Source organism: Stomoxys calcitrans, chromosome 2, assembly GCF_963082655.1.
Source record: "Stomoxys calcitrans chromosome 2, idStoCalc2.1, whole genome shotgun sequence".
Taxonomy (NCBI): Eukaryota; Metazoa; Arthropoda; class Insecta; order Diptera; family Muscidae; genus Stomoxys; species Stomoxys calcitrans.
In genome coordinates this window covers 99,365,390-99,389,402 of record NC_081553.1, presented here as the reverse complement: position 1 = coordinate 99,389,402, position 24,013 = coordinate 99,365,390, and the positions used below count along the sequence as shown (strand labels likewise).

The 24,013-nt window shown below is 39.6% G+C and overlaps 2 protein-coding genes across 3 annotated transcripts in view; one reads left to right on the top strand and one right to left on the bottom strand.

Annotated features, from left to right (window-relative positions):
• The window catches only part of LOC106092030 (3-hydroxy-3-methylglutaryl-coenzyme A reductase), a 216,812-nt gene extending 204,342 nt beyond the window's left edge, over positions 1-12,470 (bottom strand). For both annotated transcript variants that reach the window (XM_059361878.1, XM_059361880.1), the window contains exon 1: positions 12,297-12,470. The gene's annotated coding sequence lies outside the window, so the exon portion shown is untranslated. The remainder of the gene's footprint in view (positions 1-12,296) is intronic.
• A 6,742-nt stretch (positions 12,471-19,212) lies between these two features.
• On the top strand, positions 19,213-21,676 carry LOC106092031 (26S proteasome non-ATPase regulatory subunit 13). The gene is made up of 7 exons (XM_013258771.2): positions 19,213-19,441; positions 19,514-19,627; positions 19,711-19,846; positions 20,107-20,409; positions 20,474-20,565; positions 20,626-20,890; positions 20,950-21,676. Exons 1-7 carry the CDS (start codon positions 19,332-19,334, stop codon positions 21,076-21,078), a joined length of 1,149 nt encoding a protein of 382 aa, XP_013114225.2. The 5' UTR covers positions 19,213-19,331; the 3' UTR covers positions 21,079-21,676.
• Positions 21,677-24,013: the final 2,337 nt, after the last annotated feature.

The window sequence follows — 24,013 nt, the reverse complement described above, 5'->3', positions numbered from 1 at the left end:
CCACAGCCCATAGCTTCTGGTGAAAATCGAACCCCCGACGCCTGCACTGGTATTCGAGCTCGCTACCAACTCAGCAACAGACGCTTTGATGTAAAGTTTACCAGAAAACAAATGACGACTCTTATTCAGTTTTAACATTCAGCTGAGGACACTTTAACGCCCGATGTCAACCTAAATCTGGTATATAGACTTAGGACATCATCTGCGACTTTGCTAAAGAGCAAATACCCGCTGATGTTCTATAGAAGTGCAAATCCCAAGTTACCGTCTAACTAATAGAGGGATGAAATTGAAAAATTATCATAGCAACAGTTAAAGTGGCATACAATATTTGGCTCGAGAACAAGAAGGCAGCAGGAGCCGATGTGTTGCCATCTAAGCTGTGTTAAATAACGAAACAAATGATGAGGTAAAATTTCTTATAACTTAGAGATCACCGTGGCGCATAGGATAGCATGTCCACTTGGGTATGGCATGGGTATATGCGAAAGCAGATGATGTAGTACTTGGAGTGTTTGAGAGAAAGGTCCTTTGTTAAGTATATGGACCAGTCGGAGTTGACAGAGAATATTCCTATGAACCACGAGCTGTATGACGACGATTGCATAGCTAGGTTAGTTTAGGGAATAATGGCAAACCTTTGCAAACATAGTTAGACAATTAGTAGTCCATTGTGATACAAAAGTGCCAATATACCAGGCCTCTGGTGAGATTGAACCCTCGACTGCCGGACTGGTATCCGAGCACGATACCAACTCGGCTACTGGGGCATTGTTAAACTCATCAAAATGCAACAGTTGTTGTTGGTAAGGTCATATTATCAGAATGAATGAAGAAGCTCAAGCTAAGAAATTTTTTGAAGGCGACCATTAGGGCATACGCAAAAAGGGAAGACCAAAACTCCGATGGATACTTCTCAGAGATTGAAAAAGGAGCGTAGAAGACCAGGATCTTGAAAATCCGTTCGGTTAGTACAACAAATGTTCTGTAATGCCCACCTAAGCGCAGAGGTTAGCATGTCCGTCTATGACGCTGAACGCCTGGGTTCGAATCCTGGCGAGACCATCAGAAAAAATTTTCAGCTGTGGTTTTCCCCTCCTAATTCTGGCAACATTTGTGAGGTACTATGCTATGTAAAACTTCTCTCCGAAGAGGTTTCGCACTGCGGCACGCCGTTCGGACTCGGCTATAAAAAGGAGGCCCTTATTATTGAGCGTAAACTTGAACCGGACTGCACACATTGATATGTGAGAAGTTTGTCCCTGTTTCTGAGTAGAATATTCATGGGCAAAATTTGCATTTTTTTTTTGCATTTGCAAGTTAGTGGCTTTGCTTGTTCGAAAGTTAGCGTGCTTTTGACAGACGGACGGCCAAGGCCAGATCGAATGGTGATAATTCCCTCACTAATGCTATGGACACATGCAAAGTTTTCTTTTGGGTAAAATTTTTCTATGAAAAGAGGGCGCCCAACGACAAGCCATTAGGAATTTGTTATCGGAAAAATAGGAAAATACGTTCACATAAAATTGAGCTAAATTTTGAATTTTTCAGTTTTCTCATTGATATGATAGAAGCCTGAAGGCCACCGTGGCGCAGATGTTAGCATGTCCGCCTATGAAACCAATAGCCAGGCTTCAAATTCCGGCGTGAACATGAGAAAATTTTTCAGCGGTTGTTTTCTCCTAATGCTGGCTACATTTGGGAGGTATCCTACCATCTTAAAAACTTATCTACCAAGTGGTGTCGCTATGCGGCACGCCGTTCGGATTCGGCATAAAGAGGGAGGCTCCTCATCATTAAGCTTAAATCCTTAATCGGACTGCACTCATTGCACTCAGAAACATCCCTTGTTTCTTAAAAGAATGTTCATGGAAAATTTACTATGAGAGAACACTTCCAGTTGTTGCCTGATGGTATATACGTGGGCGAATTTGCAGTTTATTTCCAAAAACAATCCCTGTCATATTTCCCATCTGCTACCACTGTCTAAAGCCCACTTCGTCTGAAGCTAAAAATTAAATCGTCTTCAAGAAAATTACTCCACTCACTTAGATGGCTATATTTTTGTAAGGCATGGCGATTTTTTGTTGGTTTTTACTTAAAAAAATCCCTCAAAAAAAGAAGTGGTAGCCAGAGAAAACCCCAAATGCCATCATAAATAATATCACAAATCCCAGCTCTACACAATGGGGGAACGAACACAAAAGGCCTAAGTGTAACAATAGAATGGCATTACACCAGAACAACATATGGTGGAGTAGGTGGAGTAGGTGGTAGCCAGAGTCTGGCGGTAAAGTACAGATTGATGTAAGTACCAGGACTAGGTACTTATGTTGAAATATGTCTATGCCTGGTGGTGGCGATGTTGTTGTTGTGGCATAAGCCAACAACATACATGTACAGAGGTAAATCATGTGTAAGAAAGTCATGCACAGTTATGCACAGAGCTTTTGGCTGAATAGAAGTGTTAATGAGCGGAAATTTTCATTTCATTTTCTATAAAAATGTTGCAAGGAACGTTGTTTTTGATGGTGCCACACATTGAAATGTCAAAGGAAGGAAGTTGGCATCGTTTACAAAGGAAATGAGTTGGCACTAAAGTAAACCTCGACAAAGGTGTTAGAAACACAAAATAGTTATTAAAGAAGGCTAGAGAGGAAAAAAGGAAGTGCCAATTTACTTAGATCCCATTCGATTAAAGATTTAATTGGTTGGAAAAATGTTTTTTTTTTTTTTCAATAAAAAAAAACATAAAAGTTAATATTACCAACATTTCCTATGTTATTGCCCACCTTAGGCACTTAGGTGAGGAAACAACACCAGGCATAAACCAAGCACCAGGGATTTGAATATTAACCCAAAAAAACTGAAATCTGCCTATACTTGAGTAAGACGATGTCGGCCCCGTTTCCTCAACAGAACGATTTCTATATCCGATAAGGTTAAATACTACGGACTGATCTTGGACAGGAAACTGAACTGGAAGTTTCACATTCGGGAGCGTACCGAGAAGGCTCACAGTTGTTTGACTCTATGTAAACAGGCCGTAGGCTTGAAATGGAACCTCAATCAGAGGATAGTCCACTGGCTCTACAGAAGCCTGATCAGACGATTAATGAAAAGTGCAAAAAGTGCACTGGAGACTATTCTAGATATTCGACCCATAGACATACAGGATAAGTATAAGACAGACAGAACCTAGGAGCAGCTTACATCATTGCGGTTTAATCGAGGTGACTATACAAAATCTGGAAGGAATGGAAGAGTTTTTTGATCAGATATCTGAGACGGCAATTGAGGTCGAGTGCGAGAGAGATGCCAGCGGCACAGACTGGGATTGACGGAAATCTTTTAGAGCCATCTGGAAGTTCATGGTACTCGGATAGGTCAAAGCTACAGGACAGGACGGAACTCTGGTAAAGCCATCTGGAAGTTCATTGTACTCGGATGGATCAAAGCTACAGGACAGAGTGAGACTGGGGGTATGCACTGACCATAAAATCGTCCTCCAGGCGGAGTTAAGGGTGTAGGCAAAGAATATAGCACTGTGAAATAACAAAACGGTCGGTAGTACGAAGATCCCAAGAGGAGATCCGGCTCATGAAATTACGAGGCTATTACTGAAAGGAATTAAGAAGGAGGTCAGGATAGCTTTCGGTATTATAACGGCAAAAAGTACTAGGAACTGACTTATACAGAATAGGTGCAGCAAGGGACAGTACGTGTAGGGCATGTGGTGAAGCTGATGAGACTTTGGAGCATTTCCTATGTCGTTGTCATGTTTTCTCGGTGTTTGGGTACAGTTGTCAAGGAAGGCGAAATGCCTAGGCCCAGTCCTCGACTCAAAATTTTCCTGGAAGAGGAATACGTAGGAAAGGTGCCGAAAGACGATGTGCGCCTTCTACACCTGCAGATGGGTGTTCGGTAGGAAGTGGGGAGTTGGCCCGAAGATGATATATTTCTGGATGTACACGGCCATTGCGAGACCATTGCACCAGCACCAGTATGATAGAAGGCTGTGGAGAAGAATAAACGCACCAGGGATATTGGGAAGGAACAGTGACCGGCCTGTGTCGGGATCATGGTAGAGCTGGCAAAATATCGATGGCACTAACGATATTTTATTTTTTCTCTGTATTTCGATTTACATTTTTCCAATCGATACAATCGGCAAAGTTCAATTTCAGCAACTTTATCCACCTCGGCACAGCGATGAACGAAACAAATGACACCGGTTTTGAATTAAGCAAATGATAATATTACAGTTGCTACTTTGGAATGAGCAAGCAGTTCAGGGGCAAAGCCACCTGTCGACAGACGAAAATCACACTATACAAGACGTTAATATTACGCGTGCTTTTGTATGGCTTTGAAGCAGATGAGGGAGTACTTGGGGTGTTTGAAAGAAAAATCCTTTCTCTCAGATGAGGAAGTACTTGGAGTGTTTGTGAGAAAGATACTTCTCTCAAGCACTCAAAGTATTGCCTCATTTGCTTTCGCAAGTACCCATGCTTAGGAGTCATACAATAGGGCGGTTAGTATCAGTGATTTTAGTCTGTCGAGAGATGGCTTTACTCCTGAACTGCTTGCTCTATCCAAAGTAGCGCTTACGACTCTCAACCACCAAAACATGAAATGCCATTTTATGACTCGTTGAGCAACTAAGTGTTTTTGCTTATGAGCATAAAATGATTGCTGGTCGTATTTTACATTTTGAACAATTCTCACGAGGCTCACATGGATCGCAACAGAATAGATGACACACACAGCTATCGTTCAAAATGAGCTCTGATATTATTGTGCGTGCTTTGTCATGGCTTGGGTAAAGAAAAAATTGAAGTAAGGAAGCAGTGTTGCCACAACAGAAAATAATTTCCGACAAAAAATTCAACAAACCTTAAAAATTTACTCTAAAGACAAAATTTCGAAATTTTTCTAAAACGCTAAAATTTTGATAACAATTTCGCAAAGACAAAAATTTTGATAACATTTTTTCTAAATAAAAAAAATTTTTATGCTATGGTAGAAAAGCCCAAAACGGCAGCACTGAATGCCTGTGACTTGGCATCAAAGCTACCGTGAAGGGCTGAACATTGCTGATCTATGTGTATTTGCTGTTTGTTTGTATGTTTGTCTGTTGTGGCATTCCTCTGCTTGCTTTGGCTTCACATGACACTCATCTGAGTAGTGCTGATTCGCAAACAACATACGATGCCCGACACCCACTGAACGATTTCTGCAACGTTCGATCAACTCTTGCTCTATTCTCATATGAAGAGCGTTTCTAGCTAACATTGCTTTGATTTGGCATGCATAACAGCCACTTGCTTTGGCACAAGTGGCATTTGAGTGCCAAATTTAGGGTCTCATTCAGTACTCTGGTATGAACAATTATGACGACGATAGCAAGTTATACGCATCATGTTGTCAGAATGAATGAAGAAGCTCTAGCAAAGAAATCTCTTGAAGACGACTATAATACAAATGAAAATTTGCCCATCAACATTCTATTAGGGAACAGTGGCAAATTCTCACATATCAAAGATTGCTGTGCGATTCAAGTTTAATCTCTCAATGCTAAGGGGCCTCCTTTTTATAGCAGAGTTCGAACGGCTTGCCGCAGTGCAACACTTCTTTGGGGCAAAGTTTTTACATGGCAAAGTACCTCACAAATGTCGCCAGCATTCGCAAGGGATAACAAACGCTACAACTTTTTTTTTTGATGTTGTCGCCGGGGTTCGAAACCAGACTTTCAGCGTCATAGGCGGACATGCTAACCTCTGTGCTACGGTGGCCTCCGGCGACCATAATAGGAACAAACCGACCATCAAGTGTCCCAAAATACTTGGCGTCACATTTGACAGCTCTTTCACACTCTCCCCACATGCCACAGCAATTTGCGATAAAGTCAAAAGTAAAAACAAGGTCCTCAAGTCACTTGCTGGCAGCACTTGGGGTGCAGACAAAGAAACCTTGTTGACCACGTACAAAACAATTGACCTGTCTGTGGTAAGTTATGCAGCGCCAGTGTGGTCTCGTCAGCTTTGTGACACGCAGTGGAATAATATTCAGATCTGTCAGACTGCCGCCCTTCGAACTGCGACGGGCTGTCTCGTCAGTTCTCACGTGGACCACCTCCATCAGTAGACAAAGATCCAATCAGTGCGAAGACATAACTACATGCTGTCTAAGCAATGCCTTTTGGGCTGTTATCGCAGAGACCATCCAAATCATCATCTTGTGGATAGATATCCACCACCAAGAAGCCCTAAGGTAGCTCTACATGATCTAGAGCGTGAGGTCCAGCGTTACAAGAGAGAACCTCTAGAACAAGCGGCATATCAAGCAGGTCTAGACAACATTCATGCAGACACGATAGCAGATGCAGTGAATAGCCAGTGCCTCAACTCCTACAAAGGAAGTATTGATGCCAATGTGCAGGATGTGTACCCCCATTGTGACATTGGGCCACCGACACTTGTCACCCGACTTAGACCCCGATACCTCAGAACGTATTCCACCTTAGTCGTAGAGTTCCAGGACCTGGATATTCAACAAAACCAAGCAGACAAGCGAAAAAACACTACACACTGCTACCACAACTACAAAGATTCTCTAACTCTCGATTAGACTTCAGGGGACACGTGATCATAACTGGCTACTATATGTTGTCAGACAAATTTTGTTAGCCATTTATTTTATATTTATAAATTTTAATTCAGCTGTGTTTATTTTTAGCCACGATAGCCAGACAAAAACAGTTTAAATTAAGATTTCTTATGACTTGGCTTAAACAGCTTAAAATTATAAACACAACAAAATTCACATACTAAAATTATAAGATTTAAATTCTTGTTGTATGTGAAACAGAAAACAAATAAAGAAAGCACCAACTGATTATAGTCGAATCGAACGTTTAAAAAAAAACAGATAATAAAAGCCGATTTTTTTCCGTTATAAAATTTTTATTCAAAATTACAAATTAAAATTTGTTCGAGTTATTTACCAAAATTTGACCCGTGTACTAATACCATGAATGTGAGTTTGCACTATGTAGACGGGCCGTAGTCGAGCATGAATCCATGAATACAGGAGCGTGATTAGACCAATACTTACTTACGTCTCAGTAGTTTGGTGGACTGCTGTGGAGCAAAAGAGCAACATAAGGACCACACAACAGGTTCAGAGAACATGTTGTCTTGGCATAGGCGGAGCGATGAGGACCACGCCCACTAAGGCACTGGAGACTATTCTAGATATCCGACCCATTGACATGCAAATTAAGTGTGAGACAGCCACTGCGGCTATGAGTCTTAAGGCGATGGGAGAATGGATTGAGGATAGGAGCAGCTCATATCATCGCGGTATAATCGAGGCGACGATAGGCAACCTGGAAGGAAGGGAAGAGGTTTCCGATCGGATACCTGAGATGAAACTTGAAGTCGATTGCGAGGCACTGCTGCCATCGGCACAGTCTTGGATTGACGGAACCCTAGTATTTCCATCTGGAAGATGTTACACGGATGGATCAAAGCTAGAGGACAGAGTGGGCCTGTGGGGTTTACATTGAGAACCCAGGGACTAAGACCTGTTTTAGACTGCCTGACCATAATACGGTCCTGCAGGCGGAGATACGGGCGATCACGAAATGCGTGAAGTTGTGTGGTGCTAACGCGAGGACGTCGAGTATGAACATCTTTACCGACAGTAATATTGCCATAAGAACAATAACAACCAGGACGGTAAGGTCACGAACAGTCTTGCAGTGTAAGAAGCAGATTAACGCCTTCTCTGAGGATGGCAAAATCCGCATCGTTTGGGTGCCAGGCCATAACGGAGTAAGGAGAAATAAAAGGGCAGACGATTTGGCGGTGAAGGCCAGAGGACTGCCGTCAATAAACTTGGTTAACCCGAAGCGTTTCGGGTCGACGCAGACCGAGTTAAGGGAGTGGGCGACGAATGCGCATGCAACATTGTGGAACAGCGGAACGGTCGGTAGGACGGCAAAAATCCTATGGGATGAATGTACTTCTTGAGCTCCTATAATGCGCAATTTTTACCTAAATCATTTGAAATTTTGCACATTAACTTCAAATATGACCTCCAAGATACGTGCCAAGTATAGTCAGAATAGGCCCATAACCTTACAGAGCTCTCATTTAACCTTTTCCTAAATTAGGCTTCTTGAGCAACTACGGAAGGCAAATCTTATTTAATTATTGCCTATCTACTTGTTAAGATAAATCGTGCAAAAAACTTGATAAATGCGATCCATAGTTTGGGGTATATAATATTCGGTCCAGCCGAATTTAGCACGCTTTAGCTTGTTCTGTTCTACCTTTTACCCTGGGGCGAATTCAATAGACATAAAGTCTACGAGTGACCTCGGTTGGTAGCCGCTCCACATATAAGCGATAAATGGTACCCTAAACTCCACGTGTCACTCGTACTTAGAATTAAGTAAAATTAGTTAAAGATTTTCCTAAGGTGATTCAATTTATTTGACAATGTTTAGCCTCTACCCATTGTATATACCACCCTATCCGGAAGATTGTACGAACTAGGCTTCATGCCTTCATGCTGATTAAAATTCAATAAGTGAAACTTCTACCTCTCTGATCCTGGCATGGGAAAACTATGAGAACAACACAGGTTGGAACTAGAGCTCCCTTCTACATATGTTGTGTTCATCTTAATCAAGAGAAGCTCAGCTAAGAAATACCGGGCGCTTCCAGTGTGGATAGTGGAATGCTCAATACGGAGTAGCTGCAGACGAAAACAATCAGCTGTCCTTGTTTAAATACTGAGTGCCTATGATGGTCGATATGACAAGGCGAATTAGTGGCGCCTTTATGTTGTTGATGTCGTAGCTTGCTCACCTATAGGATCACTATCTCCACATGAAAATATGGATACTACACCAACAACAGCCTAACTGATCATGCCGGTAACGTTTTGGTCGTAATTGACAGAGTTTACAAGTCCTCCCCAAAAATTACGACAATTGATAAAAAAAAGTTTAAAGTTACATATAAGACATAAGACGGTCAGTGGCAAACTATACAACGCCAGTGTGGACTTTTCGGTTGAGCAACATGCAGTGGAATAGGAACTTGACCTCCCAGAATGCTGCTCTACGAACTGGGCAATCACATGGATGCACCGGGTTTCCTTCATCGGTAAGGGCTGAGATAGCCGCGAGTACCAAACAAGCTGAAACATTGAGGTCCGATTTGTGTGGTGTTCATTGCTGTCACGAGAAGCTTAACTGTTAACTTAACCTGACAAGTCCGCATGCGGAGTAGCTGCAAAGGCATTCGCGGACAATCAGAGGTATCGAGCGGAAAGTTTCATTGCACAAATACTGAGTGCCTATATGCTCGATATAAAGGGGGGTTATTGGCACCTTTAAATAACCAATGGTCACCCTGTTCCCACGGCGATCGGTCCTTCTGACCGGAACACGCATGTTCGCCTACAGGAGCTTGACGGGGATCGCCACCTCCACATGTAGCCACATGAGGCTACAACAACAACAACCCCTGATTTTTGGTCCCTCGGGGGGCCAGGGGAACCTTGACACAAAATCAGTATACTGATTCATGTTCCTGGGGTCCACCCACATCTACATACCAAATTTCAGCGAAATCGGAGATGCGTCTTGTAAAGTGCATTTTTGCCCACCTCTTTGGTACCTCTCAAATGTTGCCAACATTAGGAGGGGATAACCAGAAATTGATATATACAACATTTGATTTTTTCTATTTTTGTTACCAATAAAGACTTGGCACTTCCAAATTTTTGAGCAATCGCTTTGGTTATAATCGGAGCTGACAGTTGAAAAAAAAATATGTTTTGATTTTGATTTGTTTTATGTTATTTTTATACCCACCACCGTAGGATAGGGGTATATTCATTTCGTCATTCCGTTTGCAACACATCGAAATATCCATTTCCGACCCTATAAAGTATATATATTCTTAATCAGCGTAAAAATCTAAGACGACCTAGCCATGTCCGTTCGTCTGTCCGTCTATCTGTTGAAATCACGCTACAGTCTTTAAAAATAGAGATATTGAGCTGAAACTTTGCACAAATTCTTTTTTTTTTATCCATAAGCAGTTTAATTTCAAAGATGGGCTGTATCGGACTGTATCTTGATATAGCCACCATATAGACCGATCCGCCGGTGTAGGGTCTTAGGCCCATTAAAGTCACATTTATTATCCAATTTTGCTGAAACTTGGGATAATGAGTTGTGTTAGGCGAGTCGATATCCTTCTTCAATTTGGACCAGATCGGTCCAGATTTGAATATAGCTGCCATATAGACCGATCTTTCGATTTAAGATTTTGGGTCCATAAAAGGCGAAGTTGTTGTGCGATGTCGCCGAAATTTGGGACAGTGAGTTGTGTTAGGCGCCTCGACATCTTCCTCCAATACGGCCTAGATCGGTCCAGAATTAGATATAGCTGCCATATAGACCGATCTCTTGATTTGCTGTTTTGGGCCCATAAAAGACGATTTCGCCAAAATTTGGGACAGTGAGTTGTGCCAGGCCCTTCAACATCCTTCTTTCTCGATATAAGGTTTTGGGCCCACAAAAGTCGCATTTATTGACCGATTTCGCCGAAAATTGGGACAGTGAGTTGTGCTAGGCCTATCAACATACTTCTTCAATCTGGCTCAGATCGGTCCAGATTTGGATATAGTTCCCATAAAGACCGATTTCTCGATATAAGGTTTTGGGCCCATAAAAGACGCATTTATTGCCCTATTTCGCCGAAATTGGGAACAGTATGTTGCGTTAGGCCCCTTGACATCTTCCTCCAATATGGGCTATACATCGCTTCAGATTTAGATATAGCTGCCATATAGACCGATCTCTCGATTTACGGTCTTGGGCCCAAAAAAAGGCATAGTTATTGTTCGATTTCGCCGAAATTTTGGGACAGTGAGTTGCGTTAGGTTCTTCGAAAACATTAGGCAATTTTGCCCAAACCGGTGCAGATTTGGATATAGCTGCCATATAGACCGATCTCTCGATTTAAGATTTTGGGCCCATAAAAGGCACATTAATTGTCCGATTTCGCCGACTTTTGGGACAGTGAGTGGTATTAGGCCCTTCGTCAGCCCTCTTCAATTTGGTTCAGATCGGTACAGATTTTGATATAGCTGTCATATAAACCGATCTCTCAATTTAAGGTCTTGGGCCCATAAGAGGTATATTTTTGTAATCCGATTTCGCTGAAATTTGACACAGTGACTTATGTTAGACTTTTCGACATCCATGTCGTACATGCTTCAGATCGGTCTATACTTGGATACGGCTACCAAAAAGAGCAATATTTGGTTGTACAAAATTGAACAATGACTTGTGCTTAATAGACCACTCAATATAGGTGGAATACATATATACACGAGGGGGTGGGTATCCAAAGTTTGGTCTGGCCGAACTTAACACATTTTTACTTGTTTTTATTATTTCTATTGAATGTCTCTTCATGCGAAATGGAAATCATAATGAAGACCACAATACAGCATATATGTACAATGTATACGCAAAAATGCTTTTAATCCGAATATTACAATGAGTCATACCGCTTAATTTTCTTTAATATATATAGCTGCAAGTAAAATTTCATAAATTCGACGTGACTTTATAGGAGGTATGTCTTTTAAAGTCCTATTACATCAACTTCAAGAACTGTGTGAAAATAACACTATAGCTACTGTGTGAAATAGAACTGTGTGAAAATAACTTGTAGCAGTGTGTTATACACTGAGGACGCAGCACTTGACGATGGAGAACTCCATCGGGTCATTCCGGTACGTGCAACTGACAGCCATGAGACTGACTATATAGGTTGTTGCTGTTGTAGCAGCGTGTTAAACACTGAGGCGGCAGCCCTTGCCGATGAAGAACTCCATCGGGTCAATCCGGTACGTACAACCGGATGCCATGGGATTGTTGACTAAATAGGTACCTTCTACTAGTTGCTATTAGTAAGGCCCTGACCATACATCTACACTAATAAACCTTAAGCTACCTTAAAGCTACAATGGGCTCCCTAAAACCATCGTTTCACTTGCCCCAGTCCTTTAAACCATTTTGAAAACTTTTACTAACACTTGGATTTAAAATGTGACACTTGCTTCTTGTGCTATGAATCAGTGTTCCACCATCCCATCATAAGCTGAGCTAGCTAAGCTAGCCAAGCTCTACTTTTACTTTCGATTAAGAAAAAAAAAACAATAACATGAGAAATGAAAAAAATCCAAAAAATAGCACTTACCTTTATGAATTGATGGGTAGTAGTATACCGCCAAAGCGATGACTAAAAGAAGGAAGTAACTTCTATTGTTGCCCGAGATGGAGATGCCTAAAGATGTCTGTTTTTGATATTAGTTTAGTTTTTAGTTTTTTTTCTTTCGTTTCTTATTTCTCTTGCTTTAGATTTGTTGTTATGTTTTTGGCATCACAATTGAATAAAAAGTTTCTTTTTGTAATTATCACTCATTTGTCAAACTATTTCATTTCATTCAATTTCGTGGCATTGAAGAAACGTCGATAAATGATTTCTTGCCTTCAATACCGGGGGAATTTGGATTTGTTTATAAAATTCACGTAACAACTCCTCGTTCGCCGTTTTTTTTTTCTTTTTTTTACTATTTATTTATTTATTATGGCCACAACACTCTCGTCGCAGCACACACTACTTTTACACACAATTCCAATGATTGTTGTTTTTGTTGTTATTACGGCTGCTGCTAGTGCGATTTTGTTGTTAACGGGAGGTTGTTGAGTGGTGGCGTTATAAATGTTGTTGTTGCTGTTGGGCGATTTTAGTGGTGGCGGCGGTGGGGGTATTGAACAACACACGAATTTCACCAAAAATAGCTAAACAAACGTCATATGGCTAGGAAGTAGGTACGGAAAATAACAAAAATCAAAAATTTGTTAATGCCCGTTCGATTGCCAATCTACTACAAATTTAGTCAATTATTATATAATTTACACGACCACCTCTTTTTTTATTTAATTATTTTTAGAGCGTGTGAGTGAGATTGTTGGTGCAGCAGCGTTGAATGTATCGTTTTTATGCGTTCAAGCAGACAGAAAACTAAAACACGTTACTAAAGTCTGTCTGTGGGCAAGTCTTTTGTTGGAATATCTTTCACAAAGGAACTCCAGCGGAAACAAAACTATTGTTGTTGTTGTTGTTATCTGTTATGTTATAATATGCACTTGACTTTTTCCGAAATGCGGTGCCCTTCTTTATGCTCTGGCCTTATTATCCACATATGCCTTCTATTGGTTGGTGGTCTGTTCGTCGAGAAATTTACTGTATGCACTGGCTTTATCGTTGCTGCATATCCTTTAGCAGGCTGCACTGACCATTTATCGTTGTATTTATTTACAAATTTGCTCACAAAACGCAACTATTTATTTGTATGCGAACTAAATTACTAAGTTGCACCTTCACTGGCTGGCCCACTTTTAATAACACATCCGATCCGATAGCTAAGCTCAGCTGTTCCGTAATAAACAAAAACATCAGACTCGATGACGGTTGAAGAATGATTGCCAGGCGGTGTGCGTTGTCGGGCTAAAGTAGCCGCGGAAAGTACATAACCAAAATGTAAGCGTTTGAACACAACCGAAGCAGTTGTCGTTTAGGCGACTCATTTCTATGGCTGAACGAATCATTTAGAGGAGAATAAAAAAATTTCATATTTAGAAGGGATCAAGTTATATTCATTTACAGGTAGTTGGCAGTTGTCCAACAACAAAATCATTGATTAGTGCAACTCTGATTTTGTGCATGTTACTAGTTTGTACCCATTTTTGTTATTTGGTTGTGTATAGTTTCTAACTATAATACACACACAAACAAAAGTCGAGAAAAAATTTAACTCATCTGTTTACGGTACATTACCTGGTAATTATGTCATGGAAGGCATATTTTATTTCATTCAGAAAATGAGGAACCTAAAAAACGTTGCACATGTGGCGAAATATGATCAAATCGCTTAATGGAATTTAGGTATCGAACTACATCGTTTAAAACAAGCGCCAAGACTTTAATGTTGCGCTTGATAGTACTAGAAAAAACTTCAAGGCTGTAAATAATGTGCGGCATAATAAACCCAGAATCAGTTTGTACATTACTGAAAGGAATAAAGGTCAGTGTTATAAAGACGACGAAGTTCCAAATGGGTATGTGTGAAAACATTGTCTATATGTCTATCAAAATATAATTTGTCGTCGATAGTAGAGCGCAGTATGTAGAAATATTCGTTACCGATACCGTTACTCATGACATAACTACCAGGAAGTGTACCGTAAACAGCCGAGTTAAAATTTTTCTCGCGTCTATTTAAGAACTATAATACACACAAACAACGAAAAATGGCGCGAACTATTGGGTTGCCCAAAAAGTAATAGTTACATACACATAATCAGAGTTGCACTAATCTCTGATTTTGACAGATAGTGCACCAAGTATTTTAGTGCGAACAGCTGTTAACAGCCGACCAGTATTGACGGTATTAAGATGACAGATTTTTGTTAGCATTCTCTTTTTTGTTGTCTTCTCTCTCGCATATTCTTTACTCATGGACGCACACGTATACACACACGGAATCCGACGGAATCTTTTCTTTGTCAGAACACGAACAAAAGTCATACGACAACAAAGATATGTATCCTGATGCACCGACATGTTACTTCTATTTTGCTCATAGAACTCAGTGCCACTTGTTTGGAATGTATTCGCATTATCTTCGTCACCATTTTTTATAGTGCCTTTTGACAGTTGTTCGTGTGAAAAGTCGAAGTCAGTACTTAGCTTTAGCAGGAAGAGCGTTTTATTTATCCATAAAGCCTAGTACTGACTTTATTCGCACCGAAAATGCCTATTAAATTATTGCGAAATCCGACGGACTCTTTTCCTTGCCAAAACAAAAACAAAAGTTAAACAACACCAAACAACAAAGACAACGGCATTGAAGCAGAGTAGATTGGTGCCCATTTCGTGAGCATTTAATTACATTGGCAATTAATTGAAGCGAAAATTGCATTAGCACAGCGACATGTCTCTACTATTTGGCTCATAAAACTCAGTACTACTTCTATGGAATGTGTTCGCATTTTCTTCGTGACCATTTTTTATAATGCGTTTTGATAGTTGTTCGGCAGAAAAGTAGAAGTCAGTACCAAGGCGGAGTTAAAAAGGTAGTTTCACACAAACAGCTCTTAACAGCCGGTCAGGTTTGTCGGTATTAAGATGTCAGATATTTGTTTGCATTCTCTTTGTTGCTATATTCTTTCTCGCATATTCTCTGCTCATGTACGCACACGGACATAAATTTTTTTGCGTGTGTCGCAAAACGTTGATCAGCTTGATGAAAAGATGGTGGATTGCACCATATGATTTGTGGTTGTTGTACAAATGAGACCATCTTTAATTGTTTCGCCATGTATTAGAGCGTACTCTGTTCCTTCTGACAAAAACCTAAAGAAATCAGCTGTTTTTATTGTCAGTCGAATGAAAGAAATCCCAAATAAAATTGTTTTCACAAATTTATTTATGATTTGTTTCTTAATAGCAAAAGTGATGAATCGTATGACATGTCATAAGACATGTCATACAGCCGGTTGTATGTACCGGATTGACCCGATGAATTCCTTCATCGGCAAGGGCTGCCGCCTCAGTGTACCACACACTGCTACTACAACAACAACAACATATAGTGTGATCGCAGCTTATTATGTAAAGTTCGACTTTTGGTACTTAAATGTTTTCATTTTAATTTCATTTTATTTGCTCATTAATACGCCAAGTCGTTAGGCCATATTTGGCTTAAGTACTACACAATTAGGACTAGGATTTCATATCATCCAACACAAAAACGTAATTTTGGGTACCTTTGGACTTTGAGGTGTTTCCAGAATAACAATTAATAAAATTATTATTTTTCTCGTACTCTATTGCTGTCACAAACCACTTTAACTCTTGGCCTAAGCTATTAACCTGTGGGTAAGTGTTGAAAGAGTATAGGGGTTCAATGACCTTCTGAGAACGAATGCAGATAAAATGTAATACATAAACTGGTGATAAGACCTTTGCTGTCATTTCCGAATAAATGTGGATAAATGATCAAAACAAGAAACATTTGTTGGCTTTTAGTAAACTCACTGCCCAATTAAATAACTCTAAGCCTTTAATATGCTAAAACATGTACTCGTATCACTTTAGTACTTCATTTATCATAAGACTAACCTTTTACTTGATAAAGGGCAAAATTAACTCTTTTAATGTAACATACCTACTAAGTTAGTATGCACTAATCCAATGGTTGTTAGTATAAAATATATATAAATTCATTCAAATATATCTGATGGCAGATATAACTGTATCTGACGATATTAATTTTTTTACTCGGTAAGATATTAACTTTATGCAAGACAAACAAGGGAATGGTATGAGGTCTAAACTAGGAAGTAGTTCTTGTATGGAATAGTTTTAAGAGGAATTAACTCATCACTAATATAACTCACCACCCTGAGATCTGAGGTTGGATCTTCAAGATCTAGAGCAGCGATAGCCAAAAAGACAAAAGAAAATAGGCTCGTGTATTAGAAATATTGGGTTGCCCAAAAAGTAATTGCGGATTTAAAAAAAAAGTAAATGCATTTTTAATAAAACTTAGAATGAACTTTAATCAAATATACTTTTTACACTTTTTTTCTAAAGCAAGCTAAAAGTTACAGCTGATCACTGACAGAAAAAAGAATGCAATTACAGAGTCACAAGCTGTGAAAAAATTTGTCACCGCCGACTATATGAAAATTCCGCAATTACCTTTTGGGCAACCCAATAATTTGCAAATATGTGAGAGTTTCCTTGCACGATCTAAAATGAGAGACTCAGCTTGAACAAACTAAATTAGTGAGTATACGGTAGCAGTAGAAGCTGTTAACAGCTACCATATGTATGCCGTTTTTTGGGACAATGACTGCCTTCCTGGATATCGAGGGGGCGATTAACAACGCGGATATAGGAGACATATTCGAGATCCAGACTGTCTCCAGTCTCCACCTTAATATCATCTAATGGACGAGTTATTTGTTATGTGTCAGGATTATTAAATAGGAAAATAGGGTAATCAGAGCTTGTGCCGGTACGGGATAGCTGTGACCACCACACAGGCTGTAATTTTGATGTCCGATCTGTGTGGTGTTAATTGCTGTCGTGTGAATCTTAGCTGTGAACTACCTGTGAGCCTTGACAAATTAACCCAGGTAGTGTACAGCAAACAGCTGAGTACAATAAAGTACCGAATGAAACCAAATTTAATAAAGTCAGTTGGAAGTCATGAAAGAAATCATTATACAAAAATTTAACCTAAACGGATGAAAGTCGCGCCCTCTATAGGCGCAATGTTTCCTTAAAATTACCTTCAGTGGCGGATGATTATTTTTGTTCAACTGGGAAAAATTTTACTTAGGCGATAGGAAAAACATCAATCGATATACCGACATTAGATGAAATATCGATAGTGCCATCGATATTTTGCCAGCTGTAGTATCGAGCGGAGACTCAGTGAGAGGCCGAGCGTCACCGGCTCTTGCATAAATACCGAGTGCCGGCGATGGTCCATATGACAAGGCGGGTCATTGGCGCCTTTAAATAACCAAGGGCAACCATGTTCTCGCGGCGACCGATCCTTTGGAGCGGAGCAAGTTTTCTCATCTAAAGGAGCTAGACGAGGGTCACTACCTCCACAAGCAAATGTAGCTTCAAAATATCAATGCCACTCTCGATACTATCAGTATTTCCTTTTTTGTCTAAATATCGATTGATATTTTTCATATCGGCGAAATTAAATTTTTCGCCAATCGATCCAACACTGAATGTATCCTATAAGATACATTGCGCCTATAGAGGGCGCAATATTCATCCCATTGGTTTAAATTTTGTACAATTATTTCTCCCATGACTTCCAACCGACTTTTTCAATCATCCAACTTTTATTTCTCATTTTCGTTTGAAATATAGGTGACGGGAAATTTACGATAGTATCGATACTATCGATATTTATTATTAGAAATATCGAATGTCGCGATTATTGATAGTTTGCCAGCTCTATCTCAGATTTATAAAATATCGAATTTTAATCTTCAATTGCTGGAGCATTTCACTAACTCACTGCGCCAAAGAAGGCGAAATACCTGGACCTAGCCCTTGAATCAAAAAACTATCCCGGAAAAGGTATATGGAGGAAAAAAGACGAAAGGCTGAAGGATGTGGAGACATTATTTGGCATTCGAGATAAGATCCTCAGGATTAGTCTTCTCGAATGAGAAGGTAGTAAACGGAAACCGTTTTTGCGGAAAATTAAATCGAGGTCTTTACTGGTGAAACCAAGTTGGAGCCAGGGTCGAGAGAGGCGATCTTCTCCGACACTCTCGATATCTATTTGTCGCTGAGACTAACGGAAGGTGTTTCAGGTAAAGTTCTATGGCGTTACGATATGGGAAAATTAAACATGTAAAAGATTTACCGCCTATGAAACTCCAGATTTATGTCAAACTCGATCCCATGCAATAGTGCTGAATTAGGTTTCCAGACACTATGGTATTCCAGGAAATTAGAAGGCGGTTGACAGATCCTTTGGACTGAAATTGCTCGGCTACATGAAAATGTAGCTATTATAACGACATGATTTATCATCGGACACTGAGCGATAGTCCCTATGACGGCCCACATAAGCATCTCGCTGTTTAGAAAATATTAAGCCATTATAATCTAACCAGATTCTGAACCAGTTCAGAATCGAAATAAAAAACGAACTCCCTTATCACTGAATTAAAATTTGAATCGTACAGCGTTCATCATCAATGTTCATGGGGGTGCGTGCATGAAAAGAGAATATGCGAACGGCATATTCTCTGGCTGTTAACAACCGTCACGCGAACGGCTGTTAACAGCCGGCTAGTTAATAGCCGTTCGCGTGAGACCACCTTTTTTAATCCGCCTTGGGTGTAAACGGGGTTTAAAGTGGAGCACCTCGCCATACGTTACTCTCGTTCACTAATTGTGCAAAAAGCCGACTTGCTTCTGCTTCCTATACTGATAAAAAATATTAATCGATAAAACAATTCGTAATTATTAATCGATAACGTAAACCAAAACGATTTCCCACCACTAATTGGTGATTTGCAAAATTTGTGCTACCGTCTAGAGGATTGGGCGATTGTTGAAAACAATTTAAAAGTATTCCAAGAATTTTGTAATAAAATCGCAAAGAAACGCTTGACTAAGATGGCACAACCCACAGTTAATGTAGCTGGCTACTTAGCTAATCAAAAAAAGACAACCAACAAAGAATTAGCGGCTGAATGGACCGCTCTGGAAGATTTATACAATGAAAAGTGAGTTTGGAGTAGCAAGCATACCGAATTGGAAACTAAATTTAATGGAATGAAATTGTTTTTTTTTTATAGATTATGGAACGAGTTAACCATCAAATTAAACAAATTTGTTCATCATGCTTCCATGCAGGATGAGGATGCCCTATTACAGCTGTACCAAAATTTTTTACAAACTTTCGAAATGAAGTAAGTAGTTGAGGATGATTCTACCGGAATGTGCTAATGTAGGTTATGTATTTTGATATTATCCTAATTTCTTATGCCTTCAGAATTAATCCTTATGGCCTTGTGGAAATCGTTGAAGTTATTGTTGAGCACATCACCGACAAAAAGGAGGCTATTGAATTCTTAACCAAAATCAAGGATAAGGTCAAGATTTGCGATGAAGCAGTTTGGTACACACAGGTATGGTTTAGGTTAGGTAAGAGTGGCAGTCTTTTACAGACTCACTTAGACAATTTTAATTCCATTGTGATACCACAATAGTGACAGTAGCGGGAATTGAATCCACGACCCCTGCACTGGTAATCCAAGCACGCCAGAGTTCGGTGCTATGGACCGGAACCAGTTTGCTCACTCCACATCGAATGTGACTGCAACAACATGACTAGAAAATCTTTTTTACCTTACCGATAACCTTTATTTATACCCTTTTTTATTTCCAGGTCCTTCAAGGCAATATCTATTTATCCAGTCTTAATGATTTGGATGCCTGCAAAAAAATTATTGAGGAACTGCGTGATACCTTGGAAGATGTGGGCAATGTTACACCTGTACATGGCAAATATTATATGTTGGCCTCCCAGTACTACAGGCGTGTGGGCAAACACAGTGACTACTATCGTTGTGGTCTACAATTCTTGGGTTGTTCTATAGATGATTATCCCAAAGATCAATGGGCACAACAGGCTTTTTGTTTGGGTTTGGCAGCATTGTTGGGCGAAGGCATTTACAATATTGGTGAATTGGTGAGTACGACTGAAGAAATATGGATAAACCACAAAATTATTAATATATGACTTATTGTTGTAGTTGGCTCATCCAATTTTGGCTGCCTTAAAAGGTACGGAAAACGAATGGTTAATCGAGTTGTTGAAAGCATTTAACACCGGCGATCTCAAAAAGTATGGGCATTTTCTTAGTTTTTCTGCTAAATGTCTCATATAAAATAAACTACTTCGCAGGTTCAATGACATGAAACCGACTTGGTCGAAAATTCCTGATTTGCTTGCCCATGAAATAAAATTAAGACAGAAAATTTCTCTGTTATGCCTAATGGAAATGACCTTCAAACGTTCAGCCACACAAAGGTCTATCACATTTGAAGATATTGCCCAAGAAACTCAACTGCCTTTGAAAGAAGTTGAGCTATTGATTATGAAAGCTTTGGCTTTGGACTTGGTTAAAGGCGAAATTGATCAAGTCGCAGGGGTGGTTAATATGTCTTGGGTAAGTAAGCTGAAAAAAAAATAAAAAAATCTTTCTAACCTCCTGCTTTGCTCATCCAGGTTTTACCTCGCGTCTTGGATCGCAAACAGATTGCCGGCATGGCCACTACTTTGGATAACTGGATGACTAGCATTAATTCCATGGAGAAGCTCATGGAATCGCGTGCTGCGGAAATTTTGACAAACTAGTACTAGTAGTACTGAATGTAGCAGCACACTTTCCCCCAAATGTTCACACACAAACCGAAGAGAAGATGTACTGTAATGTCATATACATGAAATTTAGTTAAAAATGAAATATTGAAGGCTTTGTGGTATCTTGGTTGGCAACTTATCAAGTACATTGCTTCCTGCAATTAAACCTTTACAAATATTATATTTTTATACCTAATCCCTTCATCATTTTCTAGTTTGCTAAATTTTCATGCGAAATTCACAACAATTGCTATACAGGTCGATTATGGATGGCAACCCAACATCAGTTGCGTTGCCAAAGGGGCAAATTTGTTATAGTTATGTCCATTTCTGCATTGAATTGCATACTGTTTTACAAAGCTAGTGAGTTACTAGCTGAACGCTCAAAACATTTGTATTCAATGAAACTGACAGAAATTTCCAACTTTAAACTTAGTTTTACTCCATGATTTTGTCTTCTGGCAACGCAACTATATTTGAGTTGCCATCCATAATCGACCCCTTAGTCTAGGTATTTTTAAACTAAATAGTAATGTAAGTTTCTTTTTTTTTTAATTTTATTTGTAAAATAAAATTTTAATAACATTTAAAATTTCGTTTCAATAAGGAATCGCAAAAACACAGAAGCCCGGCACGGGTTAACAGTTCCGATTTGTCGTTGTTGTAGCCACATTTGCATGTGGAGGTGGCGATCCTCGTCAATCTCTTAAAGGATAGAACGATCGGTGATCGATCTTATACGATAAGACCGATCACAGCGGGAACAGAATGACCATTGGTTATTTAAAGGCTCCAATATTTCACCGTCGAATAGAGCATCATTTGCACTCAGTATTTTTGCAAGAGCCGGTGCCAACCGTCTTCTCATTGAGACTCTCCACTAGATACCGGTGTCTGTCCGCGTCTGTAGTTGCAGCTACTTCGTATTAAGCATTCCACTATACACAAAATGCGGACGCGAAACAAGAACACCACACTGAATGGAACTCAAAGTTCCAGCATATGAAAAGACCAGTTATTGGCGCCGTGGCGATCGGTCCTCTGGACCGGAACGAGCTTGCTCACCCATGGAGCTAGACGAGGATAGTCACCTACACATACAAATGCGGTTACAACAACAAAACACAAAATTTTTAACCATGCTATAAAGGTAGCCTGCAGAGCCAAATCGTTCAAGGTACTGGTCCCATACTGTGAGCACCACACAGGTTGAAAAATTGAGGAGAAACATTGGTGTTCATTGCTGTCCCGAGAAGCTTGGCTGCGAGCTACCGGGGGCGTCCACAGGTTGCGGATAGTGGAATGCTTCATATGGAGTAGCTGCAACGGCAGTGGCGGACAATCAGCGGTATCGAGCGGAGAGTCTCAGTGAGAAGCCGGGCGGCACCGGCTCTTGAACAAATACTGAGTGCCTATGATGCTTCATATGACTAGACGAGTTATTGGCGCCTTTAAATAACCAATGGCCAACCTATTTCCGTGGCGACCGGTCCTTTGGACTGAAACGAGCTTGCTTGCTCAGGAGCTTGACGAGGATTGCCACCTACACATAGAAATGTGGCTACAACAACAAATCGAACATATGTTGAAGAATTTAGAGGTACCGTCATGGCTGAAAAAACAAGTATCTGAACAAATCCTCAACCTGTGCCTGCACACACTTAACCGCTTATGTAGCGAATGGGGCAGCAGGAGTAATCTGCACACAATGGTAACCCCTATACACCGGTGAAAACCACATAAATTATAGTTCTGACGTGCACTTTATAGTTACTCTGTATTGTTTTATCACTATTGCTGTTTTATTTTAGTACTATATAGTGCAAATCACGATTAATAGGTTCATATTATCTGTTATTGCGTTATATCGATAACTTATCAATGTATGTATGTATATATTTATTTGAGTCTTCTTCTTTTTCGATTACATGTGAATGTGGTTTTCGATTTCTTAATAATATTTAGAACTATTGTTGTCTCGTTCTATTACACGATTAGTATAGATAATTGCTACGCGCTTGAAAGTATAGAGTATACTTATGAATATGAATAACATAACAAAATGAAATGAAAACAAAAGGCTTGCTCTCGGCCTTTACTGTTGCTTACAGAGCAAAGAGAGTCTGTATAATAAATAACTAACTTTGCATTTAGAATTCGTCTGAAGCGGACGCTTCGGGATTCGATGCTTAGTCATCGTTATACACAGTACAGTTATAACTGTACATTGGTTTTAATTCTGTATTTTTAATACACGTGTTTTAATTTACAGTTGGTGGGGACACCAACTTCGGAAGTACAACCTGGCATATAGAGTCGTACTCTGCCATTTCGATTAAAGTCAAAAAAAAAAAAAAAAAAAAAAAAAAAAAAAAAATAATAAATAACTTATAACTAGACAACAACTACAACGAAATAACAAAATGTTCTGCAATTACTATAGCTAACAGAGCGAATTGGCATAACCAGTTATGAATGAAAATGTAAATATCACAGTTTGTACGAATGTATGTATGTATAAAAATATAATGTATATGACATATGTTTATATGTTTCGACTCAATCATCAAAGAAGAGTATTAGAAAACGAGTTGAGCTGTGCTCATGGTAAGTATTTAGAAATACATAAAGAACAATTAAAAGCAAATTTATGTAAAAAATTGCGTTATAAAACTAATATTATATTATATTTTTTTTTTATTTCTCATCCACGATGTGATCCAGGTGTCGTCTTGCGGAAAAATTCTGGCAACATGGAAGGGGCTGATTCATTGTCGAAAGTTTCATTGATTATGGCAACTGGTGAAAGGTAAGCTGAATCAACCCATGATGAACGTTCTTCTAATTCATAAATGTCTCTTATCAGGTCATTTTCGTGCGTGGCCATTTTTTTGACGAATATTTCTAGAAGCTTGAAACCATAAGAACA